This window comes from Mustela nivalis (assembly GCF_964662115.1).
Source record: "Mustela nivalis genome assembly, chromosome: 4".
NCBI classification, from domain to species: domain Eukaryota; kingdom Metazoa; phylum Chordata; class Mammalia; order Carnivora; family Mustelidae; genus Mustela; species Mustela nivalis.
In genome coordinates, this window is record NC_139023.1 from 145,152,364 (window position 1) to 145,175,214 (window position 22,851).

At 38.5% G+C, this 22,851-nt stretch overlaps 1 protein-coding gene and 1 long non-coding RNA gene across 3 annotated transcripts in view; one reads left to right on the forward strand and one right to left on the reverse strand.

Moving 5' to 3' along the window:
- The window catches only part of MMAA (metabolism of cobalamin associated A), a 64,845-nt gene that overhangs the window by 11,122 nt on the left and 30,872 nt on the right, over positions 1-22,851 (reverse strand). Inside the window, exons 1-2 of one of the 2 annotated variants that reach the window (XM_082728275.1) lie at positions 12,954-13,003; positions 788-1,293 (exon numbers count right to left, since the gene is read on the reverse strand). In XM_082728275.1, coding sequence (XP_082584401.1) covers positions 788-1,232 — 445 coding nt within the window. In that variant the 5' untranslated portion in view covers positions 1,233-1,293; positions 12,954-13,003. Of the gene's footprint in view, positions 1-787; positions 1,294-12,953; positions 13,004-22,851 lie in introns of those variants that run through there. The other variant, XM_082728274.1, reaches the window with a different exon arrangement.
- On the forward strand, positions 13,050-14,897 carry LOC309863454. The gene is made up of 2 exons (XR_014311050.1): positions 13,050-13,749; positions 14,520-14,897. It is a non-coding gene; the product is annotated as an uncharacterized lncRNA (long non-coding RNA).

Consider the following 22,851-nt stretch of genomic DNA (forward strand, 5'->3'; position numbering starts at 1 on the left):
TCCTCACAAAATTTCTGCACTTTGTCCACCATTTCCAGTTCTTTTTAGTGGGAAAGTTGATTGGATCACCTACTCTGCCATCGTGGAAACTCTCAATCCACTAAAACGTATCTAAATTGTTTAAAAATGCACAATTAAAAAAAATAAAGCCAGCTTATTTGCGATTACAGAACCTAGTCATCTGTTCAAGAAATCAAGTGAATTTCTAATATTTTTAGACAGCAAATGAATAGGGTTTCTCCTTTAAAACACATTTTGGTATTGAGATGGCTATGCTTAGAGCCAAGCAACTCCCAGAATCTCTAACAGAAAGTACCTGGAAGAAGGGAGACTTGCCCTAGAAAGACTAATGAAACAACTAAGAAGCAGAATTTTGAAATGTGATAAGGATAATTATAGTTGATATAAATACAGAAACAAGGCATTCACTTCGGACTATCAAGCTGAGTAGAGTAAACCACTTAATGATTCTTCATATTCATAGTCTATTCTGGGAGCCACAGGTTCTTGCCAAAGCAGAAATATTATTCTCTTAAAATACAGAGCCTTGGCTCAAATGACCATGACATCCCCCCACCAACTTAACAAGAACAATATTTGCAAAAAAGAAAAGAAAAAGAAAGAAAGCGGGGAGTGGGGGGGATTAAAATCCAGCCCAAATTTTTGAAAAAAAAAAAAAAAAAAGAATTCCCATTAGATTGCAAACTATTCAGACTTATTTTAAAATATAGAAAACTTAGAAAAATATTTACTTAAGAGACTAAAAGAAAAAAAAAAAAAGACTGACCCACTCGAAATGCTAGTGGTTTTCCCTTATTTATTTGTTCTTGTTCCCTGTGGTAGACTAATACTTTCTGAAGAAGCACCTGGGCTAACTCTTTTTTCCTCTTGTGGGTTGATTCTATGAGAGTTATGGCCTCTGCTAAGCAGGCTCTGTGCCCTTGGATTAAACCGGTGTAAAGTTTATCCACAAATCTTTGTTCTTTATCAGAAAGTTCTTCTGTTTGTTCCTTTAAGGTTGTTTGTACACATAATTTTCTCTTTAAACCATTTGACAGCAGCATCCATTTTGTACAATGGAGTCCAAGAGAATTAAACGGCCGAGCACAAGGGATTCCTGATCCGAGATGAGTACTTGAGTGAAAGATGAAGCAGTAACGACGGAAAGGTGTTCTTAAAAGGCCGTTTAGGAAACTCCGGTGAGAATGTTGCAGTAGCATGGGAATATTCATTCTGTTTGTAACGGCAGAAATCACTGGATTGTTTTTTTGGCTCAATGTGATTTGTGACTCCCTAGAAAAAAGAAAAACATATTTTTGCCAATTCAATATACAATTAAGATACTGAAGTTAGTAAAACTGCAAGCTTAGTGTTTTCTCTATATTCTAAAACACACATAATCAGGCTACTTGGCAGTACAAATGGGTGAAAGTTTCTTACCAAACCTAAGAGAGATGATCACCCCCTTGCCTACAGTTAATATTCAGAGTAGCCCAAATGATGGATTATTGCTCTACTGTAAAAAAGAATGTACATTAAAATTTTCTTCTAAACAAAAAATAAATATACAAAGCTCCTGTGAGGGTAGAAATTTTATGTCATGCTTATTTTCTTCTGTCTACAGACTTTACAATTTCCTCAGATCAAATGGACCTGATTTTGAGGCTCATTCAAAAGGTTAAAAAAAAAAAAATTCCTCTCATGCTAGCCTTATTTTTTCTCTACCCCCCCCCCCAAAAAAAAATGTGATTAATAGCACAGGCACTTGAGGCGTAAGCTTGGATAAATGTAAGCGTTCAGTGGGCTCACCCTGGAACATTGATATATGCAAAGAATGTGCTATAAGCCCACCATTACCACCACCACGACCACCACCATCACCCTGGGCCTTCATGTGAAATGAACTGTGAGGTTTGTATGGTAACTAGGTCACTGTCTTTCCAAGTAGGACCCAAACCACCTGGTACCTACTAAAAATGCATATTCCCAGGCCCATACATCAGCATCTCCATGGGTCAGAAAGTGTACTGAAGTCTGAGTCACTATGGGATTAGATGAGAATGCTTTACTTAAATTTACTGATACTCTCCACCTCAAACTGTATTCAACACTGAAAGCTGACACAGTCATGGAGAGTTAGAAAAGTACGGAGGGTACGAGCCACGGCCACAGTGAGTCTCTGCCATGTCAGCTATCATGCTGTTGACCACTCTGGGCCTCAGCACCCTCTTGAGTTAAGAGAACAGGACCGCTGTGAGAATGAGTTCAGTTAAAGAGCCTGAAGGCTCATGTAAAGAGCCTCCTGTAAAAAGCCTGGACCTGGGGTGCCTGGGTGGCTCAGTGGGTTAAGCCGCTGCCTTCGGCTCAGGTCATGATCTCGGGGTCCCGGGATCAAGTCCCGAATCGGGCTCTCTGCTCAGCAGGGAGCCTGCTTCCCTCTCTCTCTCTCTGCCTGCCTCTCCATCTACTTGTGATTTCTCTCTGCCAATAATTAAAAAAAAAAAAAAAAAAAAGCCTGGACCAGTGCCTAGCATAGAGTAAGAGCTCAATAAACATTAGCTTTTATTATGATACCAATTTGTAAAACATTAGTAAAAATTAGGTCATACACTTAGCTTCCAGTGGCAAACTAAAATTTACATGAAAATGATACATATGGCCTACCAGATTTGGGTTTATGATTATTTGAAAATTTGGGTTTTCAATTATCTCATAGCTGAATGAAATAAACTACTTTATTACTCCAAAGTTCCTCTCTAAGTTATATTTCAAGGCCAATGAGCATGAAATTAATTTTACTAAATAACATTCTCAAAGGAAAAAGAAGACATATTTTAAGTTTTTTTATTGTTAAAACTATAACTGCTCATCATTTTTCTATTGGGGGGGACAAGAGAGCATTATGACTTCTTTTTTGACAAAATTAGTTTTATTCTAAAAGGACAGTTTGTGGAAAACTGTATAAAACGGCTCTAAAAAAAAAAAAACAATTTAAAACATCCACTAGCACCCTTCACACAAAGGCATTTAAAACAATACAGTTAAGAGAGGATCTATTTTGGAAGTTCTCTTTAAGCACACTCCTCAACAATATCATTGCCATTACAACAGCTTGGAAGCTCATGGGAAAGAACTGTATTTTTACTTAGCCACTATTTTCTCAGCATGTACTGCTTTTCAGGTCCCATTCTAGGTTTAAGAATCATAGTGATGACAGTGTTACTGTTGGTGATGACAATGACATTTACTATGTTCCAGTCATTCTACTGCGACCTTCTATATTAGTTTCCTAGGGCTGCTGTGACAAATTACCACAAACTGGGTGGCTTAAAAAAAAATTATTCTCACTGTTCTGGAGGCTGGAAGTCAGAAATCCAAGTGTTAGCAGGCCTGCACCCCTCTGAGGACTCTCCCTGTCCCTCCTAGCACCTGGTGGCTCCAGGTGTTCCTTGGCTCACAGCTGCACCACATGGCCTTCTCTTCTCTTTGTGTCTCTCCTCTGTGTGGAGATCTGTAACTCAGTAGATCTGCTCAGATAATCCAACATGATTTCATCTCAAGATCTTTAATTTCGGGACATCTGGGTAGCCCAGTTGGTCAAGTATCTGACTCTTGGTTTCGGCTCAGGTCATGATATCAGGGTGATGAGACTGAGCCCCGAGTTGGGTTCCATGCTGGATGTGAAACCTGCTTAAGATCCTCCCTCTTCTGTCCCCGCCCCTCGTCAACCTGCTTACACACACGGTGTCTCTTAAAAACAAAATCCTTAACTTAATGGCAACTGTCATCTGTAAAAACCCCTTTGTCCAAATCAAAGTCACATTCACAAGTTCCAGGGATTAGGACATGGGTATATCTTTTTGAAGGCCACCATTCAATCCACTATACCTTCTTAGGAGGACTGTCACATTATATTACTCTAAATGACATAATCCCAGCACTTCAAAAGCCCACAGAATAATAAACACCATGTCCAAAAAAACCCACAAAGTGCTGTGGGAACAGACAAAATTATAGAAGCTAACTCTCCCTAGGGAATAGAAGGTTCAAGTCATGGAGGGGTCAATGTCAAGGCTGGGTCTGAAAGGATTAAAAAAAAAAAACACAACAAAAACAAACAAACAAAAAAACTAGAGGAGGCGGCCTTCCAGACTGAGGACTTAAATGTACAGTCACAGCTGGAACCTGGTCTCTTCCCTGCCTTATCAAGAGAAAATTGAGCAGTTCAGTGAGACAGAAGCCTGGTGTATATACGGAACTAGTGATAGGAAATGAAGCTGGACCAGGATGTAAACGGAGGCTCCTTACTGACAGTGGAGAAATGACAGAGATCTTTACAGAGATTAGTGACATAATCAACTTGGGTTTTTAGGGAGATAACACCAGGAGCAGTGGTGAGAAGCCAAGAGGAATCCAACCCAGGTAACCTAACACCCAGTTCAGGACACCCTAGCAAAGACTCAAAAGAGATGAGGAGGACCTGAACTTAGGCAGGGCATTAAGGGAAAGAGAAGTCAGATTCAAGACCCTCTTGTCCACTTTAGAATCCTCAAAGCTCACAATGGAGGCTGGCACATTGTAATTGCTGAAAAACAAACAAAAAAGGCTGCTGACCAGAATCTATTTCATTTCTCACCAGCCTGTTACTCCAGAGCTTATAAAACATTTCCAAATACTTCTCACTTTATTCTCCCAGAACATTTTATGACAATTATTATTATTATTATTCCTCATGTAACAAGAGTGAGTTAGGTGACTAATGTCATAGCCAATGAGAGGGCCAGGACTCAAACCCAGGTCTTTTGATTCTATGGCACTTTTTCTTAATAAGTTATTTCAGGATCAAGGAGAAGTCCTTTTGCTAAAAGGTAAAGAGATGTTAGTAACTCTGTCCCTCCCAAAGCATCTTTTAAAGTGTGCAGTGAGGGCGCACACTCCTGCTCAGGAGGTTAATTGTCTGACTCTTGGTTTTGGCTCAGGTCATGATTTCATGGGTCATGAGATCAAGCTCAGTGGGGAGTTTGCTTCAGATGCTCTCCCTCTGCCCCTCCCCCAACTCTCTAAAATAAATAAATAACATTTTAAAATTAAAAAAAGGAAAAAAAGTGTGCAGTGAGAGTGATGGCATTAGAACAAGCCAAAGAACAGAGAAAAAGGAAATGATGATGAGGAGACAGAAAATTCTTACTACCAAACCTAGTCCTCAGGGAGAGGAGACATTTCTCGCATAGGAAAAATGCTATCTATGTTGTCTAAGAAAAAAATATAACTATCTAAAATATTCCCTTTAATTAACAAATTTTACCATGACTACCTCTCATTACCCAACAAAGCTCTGATCAAAAAGAACAAAGTAATATGTTGAGAGAGAAACAAGATTATAAAGCATTAATTCAATAAATATGTGACCATTTACTATGTGCCATGCAATAGTCTCACAAGGCGGATACAACAATGATCAAAACAGAACAAAGTTCTTGACCTCATAAAGCCAACATTCTAGTAAGGGAAGACAGATTATAGATGTATATATAAGACAGCCAGTGTGGCTAGATGTGAATAAGGAAGAGGGAAAGTTTAAGGCCAAAGAGGGGGTCAGATATACAGCTATAGGTATGACTGGCGAACTCTGACTGTGAATGAGAATGGAAGCAGTAGGACAAAGGAGAATCTGATTGACTTCTGTTCTAAAGGGATCTGATGGGGATGCAAGAACAGAAATGGGGAGACCGGCTAAGATTACTTGCAATTACATGCAATAATGCACATGAGAACTGAGGAGGACATGGACCACGTAGGGATGGTGTTAAATCAGATTCTGGGTGAACTCTAAAGGACCTGCTAATAAATGAGATGTGGGATGGAAGAGAAAGAGAGCAGTCAAGAATTCAGCGCAGGTTTTACCCTGAGCCACAGCAAAGATGGAGCTTCCCTTTAATGAGCTTGGAAAGACTTCACAGAAGGTCAGGTTTCAGGTAAGATCAGGCACGTTTAGTTTCTGATACATTAAGTTTGAGATGCCTACCAAACATCCAGGTGGGATCCTGAGTGGGGAGAAGCATTACCAGCATAAGGAAGAGGTCAGAGCTTACATGTAAATTTGAGAATCATTCAGTATTTAGGTGTTAATTAAATCCATGAGAACAAATGAGATTAGAAGAGTGGCTGAAGACAGAGGTGTTATACCATTTCTCATAAAGTTTTACACATATACACACACAGAAATACATGTCAAAATGTCAATTTCATCTATAGGTAAGTGGTATTACAGTGCTTACATGTTTTTTGGCTAATCGTATTTTTCTGTTGTAAGCAGAATAATGCCCCCCTCCCCAAGGATGTCCAAGTTTTAATGCCTGGAACCTGTGAATATGTTATGTTAAATGGCAAAGGGGAATTAAAGTTGCAAAAATGCAATTAAATTTTCTAATGAGCTGACCTAACAATAAAACAATTATCCTGGATTATCCAGGTGGACCCAAAATAACACCAAAGTCCTTTAAAGAAAGAGGAAGGTGGAAGACCAAATGATATCAATGTGAGGAAGATTCAGCTCACCGTTGCTGAACCTCTAGGATGGAACAAAGGGCTACCAATGCCTTGATTTTAGCCCAGTAAAACCAATGTCAGACTTCTGATCTACAGAGCTGTAAGATGATAAATTTGTATTTTTTTAAGCCATTAAGTTTGTGGTTATTTGTTGTAGCAGCAAAAGAAAACAAATACAGTTGCTGTGATTAAAAAAAACTTTTTGAAAGATAAAACATGGAATTTGTATATTTTCAATAAGAAATGTCTAATAACTGCTTATGATTTAATTTTTACCTCTGACTGCACCTATAACCTATAACTTGCTTCCTTCTGCATTGAGATTTCTTCATAATGTGAGAATCAAAGTTGATGGGTCCTTGAACAGTTACTATGACCGTCAGCATGCATTACATTCAATGTATATTTGTATGTCAGTTTCTAAATTAAACATAAAACTAGCACATACACTTAAAAACCTAGTAAAAAGAATTATGTACAAAGTGAAAAAAGTGATAATCATGTTTTAGCCATGCTTCTATGCACAGACATTCTATCAGAATCACCACTTTAAGATACAAAGTTCAATAGTACTCTGAAATGATGTGATACACGAGGGCAAGTAACCATTTTGAGCACAGTAGCTTAAAAAAAAAAAAGAGTCTAGGGACACATGGGTGGCTCACTGGGATTAAGCATCTACCTTCACCCCAGGTCATGATCCCAGCGTCCTGGGATCAAGTCCCACATTGGGCTCCCTGCTCAGTAGGGAGTCTGCTTGTCCCTCTCCCTGCCACTATGCCTACTTGTGCATGCTTTCTCTGTCAAATTAAATAAAATCCTTAAAAAAAAATAAATAAAAGTCTATATGCTCTAACAAAAATTAGGCATCTAGAATGCTTATCTTCCACTTTTTTGCCTGACAAAGTCCTACTCAGTTCAAATATCCCTTCTTCGAGGACACACCTTCCCCCACCTCTCTCAGGCAGTCAGTTGTTCCATCTGCAAAGCTCCACAGCCTTTTATTCATCTTGTTTTCTAATTTATCTATTTACAGATCTCTCCCCACCAATTCTCATCCCTCAGCCTAGCTTATGATCCTCCCAGAGAAGAGACAATGTCTGATACTTAGTTTCCTCAGAATCCAGTAGTGTTAGGCACATCGTAACCTGTTCAATTTTTTTAAGGTTCATGAGTGGATTCTCTATTTACGTCGACCTAATATACTAGAAAGGAAAGTTGGAGTAACATCCTTATCCTGTGTGATCTGACAATCTTTACTAAAAACATTCTATCTTCTAAGTTCCCTGTTTGGAATCAAGGCACCTTTGACATCTAATGTTCCCAAACAGAAAACAGAAAAATAAGTTTGCAAGGAATCAAAACCCAGTAACAAGAGCTTTGCAAGATGAAAATATGTCCACTTATAATAATGTGGACATATAATATATATATATATATATATATTATATAGTATGCAATAATGCAAGCAAACATTATTCCCTAAATAAATGCAAGCAAACAATATTCCCTAAATAAATATAATAATGCAAGCAAACAATATTCCCTAAATAAATGAGGTGAATAAAAGTCATCTAGTAAATAGCACAGAGGTTGTTCTAACATTTAGAGTAGTTATTTTTTGCAACAATTTAATCAAAGTTTTCCACAGAAAATCCATGCCAACTACCTGACAAGCTTCTGGTTTATACTGCAGGGTTTATCACAATTTGGGATTGTGAAGTTCTCTGTCCTTTGATGCCAATACAAATCTTTAAAAACCTTTAAGTGAAAAAGAGCCAGGAAAAGGATGATATCATTTTCCCCCATTCTTTGCCAAAATCAAAAACTATCCAGATGTACATAATTCAACATTTTTACACCTTCAAATCTCTCCACGGGGGCTGATTTTCTTATTGTCCCCAAACCTTCTGGACCATGTGAATGGCTGAACAGCAGCTGCTACCTTTGACCATTTATTATGAGTGAGACATTTCTGCATATACTTCTTCAGCTAAGCCTCACAACAGTACACAAGATTCTATTCTATTTTACAGATGAGGCTCAGTAAAGATATATTGATTGACCAAGGCCTCATGACTAGTGGCAGAACTTGGGGAAAACTACGGATTTTAATAATCCAGATGTACATGAAGAAAGGTGGTGTCATGTCTCACCAAGGGAATACCAAATAACCTTCTATATTTAAAAATGGAATGATTATGGCAAGCCGTTTATCTTCATTTTGTTTTTTTTTTCTTTTTTCCTTCAGGCAAAATGAGATATTGGTTTATGTTTTCTGTGCAAACCTTATTAGGACATCCCAATAAAGTATAAGGTGACAGAACAGACCAAATTTCTACAATTTTTAAATGTTTTTCACTCCACAGAGAATAATCCATACCTGATAATTAAGTGCATAACATGAATTCATCAATTTAACCCCAACCAGATTTTAAAGAAGTCCATAATTTCTTTTAAACCATGTAACCCATCCTTGTATGAACAACTCTCTACCCTTTTAACATGTCACTGGCAGAACAGACTAAGTCTACTAGAGTGGCAAAATCATGGAGGTAGAGACTTCCCAACTGCTTGTGTAACTAACCATCTATTCCTGCTTTTTTTTTTTTTTTAAAGATTTTATTTATTTATTTGACAGACAGAGATTACAAGTAAGCAGAGAGGCAGGCAGAGAGAGAGGAGGAAGCAGGCTCCCTGCTGAGCAGAGAGCCCGATGTAGGGCTCGATCCCAGGACGCCGGGATCATGACCTGAGCCGAAGGCAGAGGCTTTAACCCACTGAGCCACCCAGGCGCCCCTATTCCTGCTTTTTTATGGAAAAAAGTTTTAAAACTTAGCCAATAATCAAATCAAACTGTTTCGAAGAATTTTTATGATTCCCGAGAATCATGGAGGTCTCATCCTACAATTTTGAGTACTACCAAAACACAAGAGAAATCTCACAGCATTTACAACATTAAGATCCCTCAAGGCACTGCCATTCTTAATAAACCAGAATGTTAATTTATTAATACATAATGAAAAATGTCGAGTGGGCAAAAATACTAAAGTGAGTAGGTAAGTGAACCCCCCTCTCAGGCAAAAAGGTTTATATGGACAGCAGCATTTTAAGATTCACATTTGTTTTCCTCCAGTCTCTTTTTATTTATTTTTTATTTTTTTTTTAGAGAGAGAGCAAGCGCCCAAGTTGTGGGGGTGAGCAGTGCAGAGGAAGAGGGAGAGAATCTTAAACAGGCCCTATGCCCAGCATGGTGCCTGAAGTGGGACTCTCTCTCACCACCCTGAGATCATGACCTGAGTTGACATCAAAAGTTGGGAGGCTTAACCCACTGAGACACCCAGGTGCCCCTCCAATATCACCTTTATATCCATCCCCTCTTCCCCACCTTCCTTCCCACATTTCTCTACTATAACGGCTTTCAAGCTTTGATCAATGTCCATAGGAAGAAATGCATTTCCATTAGTTAACACATAAGAATATAACTGAAACAAAAGTTTAACAAAATATTTCTTACTGCTAGTACATGTGATACACTCTAGTACATGGGATATACTCTAATTTATCTTTTCTATTCTGTTTTTTTTTTTAATGCAAATTGTAAGCTACCACAGGAAAAACCTGAGGTTTGAAAAATGCTGATCATAGATACCTCTATGACCATTATTAACTCATCTTCCATAGTACCACTTATCATAAAATGCAAATCTATTTTACTCATCTGCTTAAAATACATAAAAATTTCCCTCTGCTTTAATCTATAAAATACATATATAAATTAATCAATTAAATAATTTTTATTTAATTAAGCCATTCATGTACTCAGCAACTATTTACTGAGAACGTACTGTATGCTAGGTACTGTGCTATACTTTGGTATATAAGTCCAACATAGGTCCTAATATTGTCAAGTCTACAATCCAGCTAAGACAGTTATCACGAAAATATTACACACTCTTTAGGAGTGCTCTTATCCAGCTCTCCAACTTAATTCATTCCCCCCTTCACTTTTGCCACCCTGCTGTTACTGTTCTGATTTGCACACAGGTCCCAGAAAAACCACACACCCTGGCCATTGTACACAATGTTCCTTCTGTTTAAAATGCCCTTCTTTAATCATCTCACAAATTCCTCTTCAGCCTTCAAGAATCAACTCAAGTGTCTCCTCTAGAAACAATTCTCTACTCCCCCTTTCCATGCCCTTTCTGTGGTCACTACCTCTCTTGTCACGTACAGGTCACATCCCTCTATTACAATGCTGGTCACATTGTTTTGATTTGTTAGTCTTGCCTAGACTGTGAGTTATCTTTGTACCCACAGCATAGTTCATTGCTCACAGAATAAATTAACATATACTATAATTATGTATGGATCAATAACTCCATTATGCTGATTACTCAACTGATGTTTGAAAACATACATTTTTCCATATTTTTACAGTAAATATATATTTATTTTAAGGATTTTCTCTTTAAAGTCTTATTTCAATATATGGATATTTCCCTTCATTAAAAATTTGCTCAGCAGCAGCCAGTCTGACTTGGGATATTTGTCTTGAAATTGATCCAATGAATATTCTCAATTTCAATAACTACTCTGGTAAGAGAAAGCATATAGGATTTCCAAAATCAATACATTAGGTCAGTGTCTACAGCACGGCACACAGTTCATACAGGCAATGCAGTGTTATACCATGTGTTTCCATTTCTCAATGCTTTTTTGATTTGAAGATAAACTGTCAGATGCCACTCATTTGTTTACCATCTCCCACCAAAACCCATAGAGGGTTTTACATTGTCCTTTTCCAATAATCTCAGGAAATTTTGGTAGAGCAGAATGACTTTTTAAAGAGAATCTTTTTTTTTTAAAGATTTTTTTAAATTTATATATTTGACAGAGATCACAAGTAGGCAGAGAGGCAGGTAGAGAGAGAGGAGAAAGCAAGCTCCCTGCTGAGCAGAGAGTTGAATGGGGGGGGGGGCATCCCAGGACCCTGGGATCATGACCTGAGCAGAAGGCAGAGGCTTAACCCACTGAGCCACCCAGGTGCCTTCAGAATGACTTTTTAAACAAGCAACCTTTAAATAAGTCATAGCTATATTAGAGTAACACCGAATACATACTGAACTCATGCAGGGAATATTCTAAGGTTCTCTATCCATGTTATCTTTTATCACTTTTTCAGTTAAGACGCAGACTTCCCAATTTTTACTTCTAGGTTTCTAAATCTGCGTGGAAAATCTCTATTTTTCTCAAGTTCGTCACCGTTAAACATTTTCATTCATTCCCATTTTTACCACTGAAGTTCAAATCCAAACTGGTCTTAGGGAGCCCTATTAGAGCTTAGAGACTTAGAGATCCCTACATCTGAGGAACCCGCATGCCCACATGGCAACAGGCAGCCAACGGGCAAATGTTTCAAGCACTCACTAGCCCTTTCCATGCCAAATACAGACTTTCTTTAGACATCACCAAACATCTCAAGTTGAGATTTACATTTCTTATTATATAATGTTTCATGTCTGTTTTGCCTCTAATAGAATACAGCTCTTAAAATAAGAGTTGTTCCCTTTTGAAAATTCTAATTACTTTGAACACAAAGCGATATTAAATGTTTACCAATAAAAGAGTATTTTGAACACTGCAGATGACCCCCAAAGGATTAAGAATCTGCACAGGCCTTTGGGAAACTTCTACCGACTTGGAAAAGCTATAATAATCTGTTTTCCAGAGTATTATTTACCGGGGCACAGCTCTTAAGAAAGGTCGTAAAATAAGAAAATTTATGCTATTTTGGCTTAAGTGGTCTTTCATTTGCTAATGAGAAATATAAATTATTTGAATGCAGCTCATCTGCCGGAAAGGACTTAGCCCTCTAGCGTAGTTGACAAAGCCTAGATGCGCCTTGTGACTTTCAGTTTGAACCCTAATTTTATACCCTGGATTTTATTCCACAGAAGAGCTGTTTTAATTTCAGTCTTGGGGAGTAGCTACACTGGACGGACAATCCTGCCTTTCCGGATCCATTCTCTGGTTAACCATTCCAGGTTTGGCAGCGGCAAGGGACCAGCAACCTTACCAACACCTCCTTACTGTGGCACACGGTAAGCTCTCAGCCCTGCCTAAAATGATGCAAAACTTCTAACACGGCTTACAGAGCCTTTGCTTTTTGAAGGGAAAAAAAACCAACGAACCTTCCCTCTGAACCCATTCTGCCCAGCCTGCCTGTCAGCACAGAACCCGCATCCCCAGCATCACTCAATTCAGTAATATTCTCCTTTCCTTCCCCCACCCCAAAACCTCCAGGGGGCGCCCCCGACACCCGGGTGGGCCCCAACGGCGGCCCGAGGTGGGAGCCCAGCGCCGACTCCCGACGCCGCGCGCAACCCCCGCCCCACACTCACCCGCCCGAGGCCACGGAAGTGCGGCCCCGCCCCGCCCCTTCCGCCGGACAGGGTTCGCCCCGCCCCGCCCCGCGCTGGCCGCGGCGCGCAGGCGCAGGGCCCACTGCCGGACGCGAGAAGCCCTGGGGCGCTCGGGGGCCGGTCGGAGGCGTGGGGCGGGGCTAGGGTCCCGGCGGACGTGGCCGCGGAATTCCGGCGTGTGTGGGGGCCGCGTGTGCGTGAAGGGTGCGGGCCTGCGTCGAGAGTGGAAGTCGGCGGGGCGCTGGGAAGCTGTCTGGAAGTGAGGCGGGGCAGGTGGTTTAGGGCTTTCGGGTTGCTTTTCTCTGGGTCCGCATTGGGTCGTCCGCCTCCAGATCTCGAGGGTGGCCTTCCTACCCTCTCAGCCTTGGCGCTCTGCGAAGCATGCGGGACGGGGCCGGACTGCAGCCCCGGGGCCCCGCGGCGTCGGGATCCGCCGGCGCAGACCCCGTTCTTCCAATGCCAGGAGCTCCCAGTGTGGGGTAGAGGGCGGGACGTGGGATGCTTGACAAACCGGTAACATCACGGAGACTCCCAACTCCGCAGAGCAGTTTCCAGCCTGTTGGAATAAACGCTCCACCGAAACAGAGCTCGGGTGTTTAAGCCGTGGCACAGTTTTTTCCTCTTGAAAGTTACCATTCGTATGAACGTTTTAACTTGTACCAAAAGTAAGGACCCGCGATTGCCCTCGGAAAGTTGCCGAGGAAGGTTTCCCGGTTGAAATGGAGATGAAAACGAACATGCTTAATATTTGCTATCTCACTGCCGGACTGGAATGGTAACTAATTTTTTTGAAAACCTGTTGGGTTTGTGTAATAAGTAATAAAACCTGAGTTTTACATGACTTCTAGGGTTTTTAGGGAAAACTGAAGTCTCCCAAATGTATGCTGTAATGTAATAAAGACGGCACCAATAGGCAATAAATAGCAAGGATCAAATTATGGCAAATAGAAATAGTACTATAATTAGTATTTGGAGCCAAGGCCGCAGTACGCACTCCTGCATGTAATAGTCAGACTTGCATGCATTGGTGAGGGGTTAGGCCTTCCCCAACCCTTGGTATGGGTTCATTCTTGTTAGACGTAGACCAATAAAAAAAAATTTTTAAAAAGAACTCTTGGTTTTCATTACTGTATTACTGTTCAGACTAAAGGATCACCACTTTTACCCCAATTGTAATTGGCCCAAGTATAGTCAACTAGGGAAAACGAAACATAAGTCAAAGTGAAGTAGAGGGCCTAGTGGAGAACAGGGAAGCGGATCTGGTTTCAGATCTCAGCTCCTGAATACAATAAATACAGTAAAGATAAAAACTTGGTAATGTTACTTCATTTCTTTAAGTTGGGGATTCATGATCTATACAATGGTTTGTGTTTTGTTTTTTATTTTTTGGTGTTAAATTTTATGAAAACTGCATTACCTAAGGAGGTGAGGAAGTTTATTAATTTAAAAATGACTTTCAATCTTTACCTGGTTTTTAGTCTACAAATTGTTAAACACTTTAGTTCATTTCACCTTTTTTTTTTTTTTTTTTCTTTTTAAATCCAGGTGTTTCCTAAACTGTTCTATGGAACATTAGTCCTTTGCAAATATTAATGGATGCTTTGTGGAAAAAATTTCCGGCATCAGTACTGGGGAAACACACACCTGCTGCTGTGAGGTTTTTGGAGGTACATCTGTGTAGCATTCTTGCTGAAAACACAGCCTGAATCTGTGAGGAATACCCAGATAAATTCACAATGTGATCTATTTGGACTTTTCAGTATAAGATCAAAGCACAGAAGAAATAAAAAGAAAGGACGATCTCAAGTTAGGGCAACTGAACTGGGTAGGATTCTGGATTTTTTTTTAAGTTTCAGAAGACTTTTGTGGACAATTGGAGAATTTTGAACATGGAAGCAAAATTAAATATATTGTTGGCTTAAATTTCTCAGGTATGATAAATTGTGTTTATTACAAGAATGCTTTTATTCTTAGGAGGTGCATGTTCAAGTCTTTAGAGGAAAGATCATGATATCTGTTTGGGAACTTCACTCAAATAGTCCCTGCTTAAAAAATATATATATATATGTATGTAAAGAGAAAACAGCTCTGTGTTAATTATGGTTCTAGGTGAAGCGTATATGAATGCTCTTTTCACCCTTCTATAGACTTGAAATTTTTAAAAATTGAAAGTTGGGGAATAAAGTATAGCTAGCAGATACTAGTTTTTCCTTTTTTTTTCCTAACTAGCAATTACTTTAAAAAAATAAAATATACTGATAACATTTAATTATTAGAAAATACAGAATTCATTTATATGTTAGAAATGAATATAAGAAATTTATTTATTCATTTATATAAGAAATACTAGTTTTCTAATACTCTGACCTTGAGAAATGGCGTGCTATGTCTAAGAACTATAGGAGATTGAGAAATGACCTCACTCTTTAAGGCATGATATTGAATCTACACTGAGGCCTGTTCACTAGAGTAAGGTTCGGGTACATCAGTCATCCCTGCTCTATGCTGTGTATGTTGCATTAGAATTTTAACAATATTAATGAATTCTTATAATCTGTTAATACTTTTTAAAATTGCTCATTTATTCCTACAAATATTTCTTTACTGCTGTGTGCCCAGGCACTGTACTAGGTTCTAGAGATAAAACTGCCATCAGTAAATGTACAGATAAAGTTCCTGCCCACACACAGTTTACATTTGGGGAACAAGAAAGAACACAGAGTAAAAGGAAATACCTATCAAATGATAAGTGGTATGTAGAATAACAAACTAGGGTTTAGAGATTAGGGGGCCCCAGTAAGGGTGGGCAAATACTACATTATGTAGGGTGAACAAAGAAGTCCTAACAGAGAAGGTGACATTTGAGCAGAGATCTGAAGGAAGTGAAGGAGTGGTAAAGTGCAGACTCAGAAGGGGACAGCATGCTTGGCATGTTTCAAGAAGAGCAAGGAGACCAAAATGAATGATGATAAGTAAGAGGGAGAGTTGTAGGCGATGGGGCCAGAGAGGTAGATGAAGCCAAATTATTAATATGCTTTCAGATGAGTTTTAGCTCCTTTTTGAATAGACTTTCTGGGAAGCACTTGCTGTAGTGCTAGCATGTGTAGAACATAGTGACTGCTAGCTGTTTTTGTATTCATTTTCTGTTTCACAAACTTAGTGATTTAAAAGAAGACAGATTTATTATCTTATAATTCTGTGAGTCTGAAGCGCAACATGGGTCTCACTGGGGTAAAATCAAGATATCAGCTGACTGCATTCCTTTCTGGACAGAATCCTCTCTAGGGAAGGCTTTGTTGCTTTGCGTTTTCCTGCTTTTAGAGGCCACTTACCTCCTCAGCCTGTGGCCCCTTTCTATCTTCAAAGCCATTAACATTGGTTAAAGATTCTCCACTGTTAAGGATTCCTGTGATTAAATTGGACACACCCGGATAATCCAGGTTAATCTGTCCATACCACAGTTCTTAACCTTAATCACATCTGCAGAATCCCTTTATCCTTATAAGATAACATTCACAGATCTGGCAATTAGGGTGCGAACATCTATGGGAGGAGCATTCTTCTTACCACAGTCCATCCTCTGACCCCCAAAGAGTCCTGTCTGTTCACATACAAAATCTACTCACCCCCTCCCTCAATCCCTCCAACTGTCAACATATTACAGCATTTCATCTAAATTTCAAGATTACCAGACCTCATGTAAAGTATTTATAGGTGCATGGCTCTGACTATAATCCATCCTGGGGCAAAATCCCTTTCCATTTATAGACTTGGGAAGCAAGAAAACAAAATGTCTGCTCCCAAAATGCAAGGGAAGAGGAGGCACAGAGGAGCAATTGCAGCTGTTCCCATTCAATAAGGGAGAACAAAGAAGGGAAAAAAGTCACCAGTCCCAAACAATGTCAAAATATAATCAGGCAGTCTCCATTAAGTTTCAAGGCCAGGGAATAATCCTGTGGTTCTTGGTTCTGGTCTCTGGGCTCATGGCTCCACTCTGGGCACTGGGAATCACAGCATGGACATCTTTGTGTGGTTATTATTGTGCCCATCACAAGCATCGTTGTTAGATTTAGTATTTTATTTTATTTTTTTTTTTACTAATCTTTAGCAGTTCCTCAGCTCTTAAGTTTCTCCATTAGCCCCAGTCAAGAGGTTAATTACCTTTACACAAATACAAAATCAGTACTTGAGGAGTTCACCCCATTTTTAAGGAACTTTATTGTACATCATTTCATGATAAATGCAAATATCCCATCCAATTTCTCTTAGATGAACAAGGATTTACTCCCAATCTTATATACAGGTCATATTTTCTTTATCTGCAGTTAATTTATTCTAAAACTATTGATTTCTAAAAAAAATAAAAATAAAATTATTGATTTCTTTCAGGCCCAAGGGTACCAATGTTATGCTTCATTTTATGGGATAAGCAAAGTTTTACAACTTCTAAGGCCATCACTCTTGCCCTTTAAGGACACTGAAAACTCATTTCTGCCTCCCAGCAGGTGGCAGCAAATCAATATTCGATAAGGTGCAGTAAAATTACTATAATTTTCCTGTCCTGATAAACGTTCTGGGTATTGCAGACTGTGGCTTTTCCTAGCTAGAAGAGTAAAAAGACTGTTGTTCCCAGATTATAAGAATTTATATCAGTGTATCAACTACTTGGGAGAATGTATTTAATTTATGTGACTAAATTTTATTATGTAGTTATATTAATATTCATTGTCTCTCACAGAACCCAAAGTCCATTTGTAAGCAGTTTTGTTGGAATAACAATAATGCTCATATGTTCTCTCCATAGATCAACAATAACTCTCCATAGCCATTATTTGGCTAATATTCATCCACACAACACAGCATTCAAAATTGATGGGAGACAGATAAAGTGTTCTTAGAGGAAATATGTATAGCTCTTTTATTCCCTCTTTAAAAAAGAATAGCTATTTAATGATCTAAGTCTAGGTCAGCAAAATGATCCATGGGTCAAGTTTGGGCCAGAGTCTGCTTTTGTACACCCTATGACGAAACTCTTAACAGAGCTAATTTAAAAATAGAGACAAATTATCAGTATCTGGAATGAAAGATCACTAAAGATCCCACAGACATTAAAACACTAGTTCTTGGGGCGCCTGGGTGGCTCAGTGGGTTAAGCCTCTGCCTTCGGCTCAGGTCATGATCCCAGGGTCCTGGGATCGAGCCCCACATCGGGCTCTCTGCTCAGCGGGGAGCCTGCTTCCTCCTCTCTCTCTGCCTGCCTCTCTGCCTACTTGTGATCTCTGTCTGTCAAAAAAATAAAAAATAAAAAAATAACTAGTTCTCAACTGGAGGTGTTTTGCCCCCCAAGGAACATTTGACAATATCTAGAGACATTCTTGGTTATCACACCTGGAGAGGCTGCTACCAGCGTCTGGTGTGTGGAAACCAGGGACGCTGCTTTGCACAGGAGAGTTCCCACTGCAATTTTCTAGTCCCAAATATCAATAGTACTGAGGCTGAAAAATTCCAATTAAAACCATAGAGGGAAAATACTACAAATTTAGGTTAATAAAATTTGATAGCTTAGAAGAAATGAATAAATTCTTTGAAAAACAAAACTGACTGAAGAAGTAGAAAATCTTAGTAGTTCTACATCTATTACAGAATTTGAATTCATAACTAAAGAGCACTTTGCAAAGAAAATCCCAGGCCCAGATGCTATTGCTGGTGAATTTTATCAACATTTAGAAAATACATGCTGTCAATCTTACGTAAAATCTTGAAGAAAACAGAGGAAGTGAGAATATTATCCCAATTTTGTAATAATAGCATAACCATGATAGAAATATATCTGACAAAAACATTAAAAGAAAATACATAAAATACTAGCAGGTTGACCCTAGCAATAAAGGATAAAAGACAATAGCCAACTGAGTTTTTTCCTAGAATGCAATTTTTGCTCAACATTTAATAAATTAAACAATGTAGCGTACCATATTAACAGAGAAAAAATGTTATGATCATTTCAAGAAACTTAGAAAAAGCATTTGACACAATTTATGCCAATTCATTTGGAAAACATCCATAAAACTAGAAATAAAAGAGAACTGGCTTCATTTTATAAAGAGCATCTATGAAAGACCAATAGCTACTATCATGCTTGGTGTGAAATATTCAACCCTAGGGTTAGGAAAAAGTTGGAAATGTCTGCTCTCCTCACTTCTATTCAACTTTGTGTCAATGGTCTTAGATACCGCAATAGGCAAAAATAAAATTATACAAGGTGCAAAGATTGGAAAGGAAGAATAAAACTATTCACAAGGGTCTTCATAGAAAATTATTTTTCTTTATTTTTACTTTTTGTTTTTTTAAGGATTTTAATTATTTGACAGAGAAAGTGCGCACAAGTAAGCAGAGTGGCAGGAAGAGACAGAAGGAGAAGCAGACACCTTACTGGATCAGGGAGCCCTATGCAGGACTCCATCCGGGACCCTGGAATCATGACCTGACCCAAAGGCAGACACTTAAACCACTGAGCCACCCAGGGGCCCAGAAATTTATTTTTAAAAACTATTAAGTACTTCTCTTTAGATTAATAGCTGTCCATGTAGAAAAATCTTTGAATTCTACTAGAATGAATAACTGAAATTAGTGCGCTCAGGATAACATCGGTATGCAGAAATCAGTATTTCTATATATTAGCAAGCAGCAATTAGAATATGAATTTTAAATATAACATTTAAAATGGCATTTAAATACCTAGGAATAAATGTAATGAAAGACAGGAAAGAACTGTACTACTCTGAAACATTGCTGAAATGAAAGACCTAAATGATAGTGTGGGGATCTCTCTTTCTTTTTCTCCCCGCCCCTGCCACTGCCCCCCACACACACCTGTGCACCAGAACATATACCAAGAAAGACTATATGACTATATTCTGGGTTATAAAACCCAATAATTGATTTGTAAGGATTGAAACCATGCAAAATATGTTTCCAGACCACAATAAAATTAAAATAGATGTTAATAATAAGTTTCTGGAAAATCCTCTAATCTCAGTAATCAAAGACATAGATTTTCTAAATTGCTGGCCACAGAAGTTTGGTTGACACTGAAGACATGTTTCTTCTCTCCACAGCCAGTTGAATCACATAGCAATTGAGTGTGGACACATTAGTACCACATTCTGACCAACTGCGCTAAGCCAGCACTGCCCTGAGATTGGAATAGGTTGCGAGCAACTGTAGACGGCTGTTATATACTTAAATCTTGCACTGGAACAGAGTTACAGCATATTTAAGATTCATGAGATCATTCCCATTCCATGCTTTCTTTCCCTCACAGCCTGAAAATACTGATGAAAAATCTGGGAACAAGACTGTGAGTGTAGTTGACAAAACAGAAAAGGTGTTCCTGGACAGATTTTGATGAATTTAATAAGTGGAAAGATAATGAACATAGACTATATTTGCATAATGGCATAACAAAAATTCATTGAACGAAGCTAGCTCTCTGGGGAAACCACACTTTGGAAATTGAATGTAAGACTCTGCTCCTGGCAAGACTATCCATTCTATCTAAAGATGCACATGGTTTTCAAGGGGGGAAGGGGGGGATACCCTACATGCTTTATTCTCACTGATCTTAAATATCCTTCATTCTATTTTTCTGGAAATAATTAAAATTCATTTTCCAAGAGGAAAAAATTTCAAGCATCTGGAGTCATCCAAATGTATCTCTTTCCAGGATTTATAAAAGCATACAGTTCTCTTTAATAGACCTTGACAAAGATTTGGGACTATAAGTCATGTTTAATTTTTTTTTAAAGATTTTATTTATTTATTTGACAGAGAGAGACACAGAGAGAGAGGGAATATAAGCAGGGAAAGTGGGAGAGGGAGAAGCAGGCTTCCCGCCGAGGAGAGAGCCCGATATGGATGCTGGGATCATGACCTGAGCTGAACGCACTGAGCCACCCAGGTACCCCAGTCATGTTTAATTTTAAAAGGTTTTTTCCACCCTTGAAAAGAATTTTACGTTATCTCCCCCCACTATTATTTATTTTGACTATCAATTGTGGTTAATTTAACCAGATAATTTTCAAATTTCACTTTGTAAGAATAGTTTAGAAGACTTTTCTTGCCAGAAGTTTCCTCCTTTTTCTAAAAAGGCATTATTATTTAAATATTCTTTCAATATCCACCTTTTGCAATTTTTAACTTCATGTTACTTCTGATCATTCTAAAGATAATTATACCATTTTGGTATAATGTTATACCATTTTGGCATAATTTTCTAAAATCTCAGGAGACGTCTTCTCTGATACTCATTCCATTCTAGATTTGAACATAAAGAAAAAACCAAATATGATGGTTTGTTAACAGTAAATCATAACTGATATTATTGAGTTATTTGATGGCCATTGTGCTATTATCATAATAGTAATTTTTCCTCTCAACGTTCCTATGAGATAGATACTACTGGTATCCCCATACATATGAGGAAGTTGAGACTCAAGGAGAGTAACCAAAGTGCCCAAGGCCATATCATATTGAGTAGGAAAGCCAAGCTTTGAGCTCTTAAAAATGACTACAGTGTTCACGTAATCCATGATCGGTGCTTACTAGCTCTCATTTTGCTGTGCTTTAAATAAAGTAGTAGAACTACTGTTTCAGATCCCCCAACTTATTATGACTGTAATTTCAGGGCTGGCTCTCTCTAAAATGTACTGTAATGGCACCTTGTCTTCCTCTACGTAGCAGGTTTTCCAGTGTGATACTCAGTTTCACCACATGATGGTGCCAATGAAGTGAGAAGCCTCATGCTGCTACTATTTGACATTAGGCTCAGACCTAAATATAAATGTCAACAGAAAATAATTAAAGGTGTTAAAAAAAAAAAAAGATTAAAAAAGATTGGCCACAAAGAATTACAGTCTAGAATATCTTTTCAAAACATAAGGAATGAAAAGATCATAGCTATAAAAAGGGTAAGAGTAACTGACTCATAAAAGTTAAAAATAAAAAGATAAAAGATGAGCCTTTGTACTCATAAAGAAGTATGTGGGACAGATGTCAGAGACTTCCCACAGGAAGGAAAACACGAAAGGAAATGAACTAAATGAGAGCAGGTGACTTACCAAAAAAAAAAAAAAAGAGAGAGAGAGAGAGAGAAGAAAGAGAAGGGAAAAAAGAGACCAGCTGTATAGTGATGTAGCTCCAGGGTCAAATGGTAAGTGTTCCAGTAAGATTCCACAGTAAGTGCAAATGCGGTAGCAAAAGCAAAAGCCAGAGAGTAAGGATTTTAGAGAACCTTTTAATAGACATCACTATTTCTTTTTCCAACCAAGATATGTATTACTATTTCTTCCCTTGCAATATCAAAGATATAACTTACTATGGAAGGAAGAAGCACTGTTTTTCAGAAATTTACCAAAGCAAGTCTGGATGCATCCTGCTCATTAAAGCTATTCCAGTGACTCAAAATGTGAGCCCTGGCCAATCTGCATCCCTTCAAGTTGTTATAAATGCAAATTCTTTGGCCCCATCCCATACTGAATCAAACTCTGGGCGTGGGGCCCTTCAGGTGCTTCCGATGCAGCTGAAAGATCCAAGTCCAACTGCATCACTTAAGAAAAACAAAAGAAGAAAAGAAATCCATCAAAACATTATTAATATAGAGATATTGAAAATTATAATATTAAAGGAGTATTAAGTAAATCATGAAATGTCGTCAGGGTATTTAAACAAGTTTGATGGATAGTTTTTAATCATGGAAAATATATATCCTTGTGGAGAATTCAGATTACAACATTGATCTCAATTATGTAAAAACAATTCTGCAAAAAGTAGAAGGTTAACAATGGCTGCCTTGGAGTGATGGGATTATATACACCTT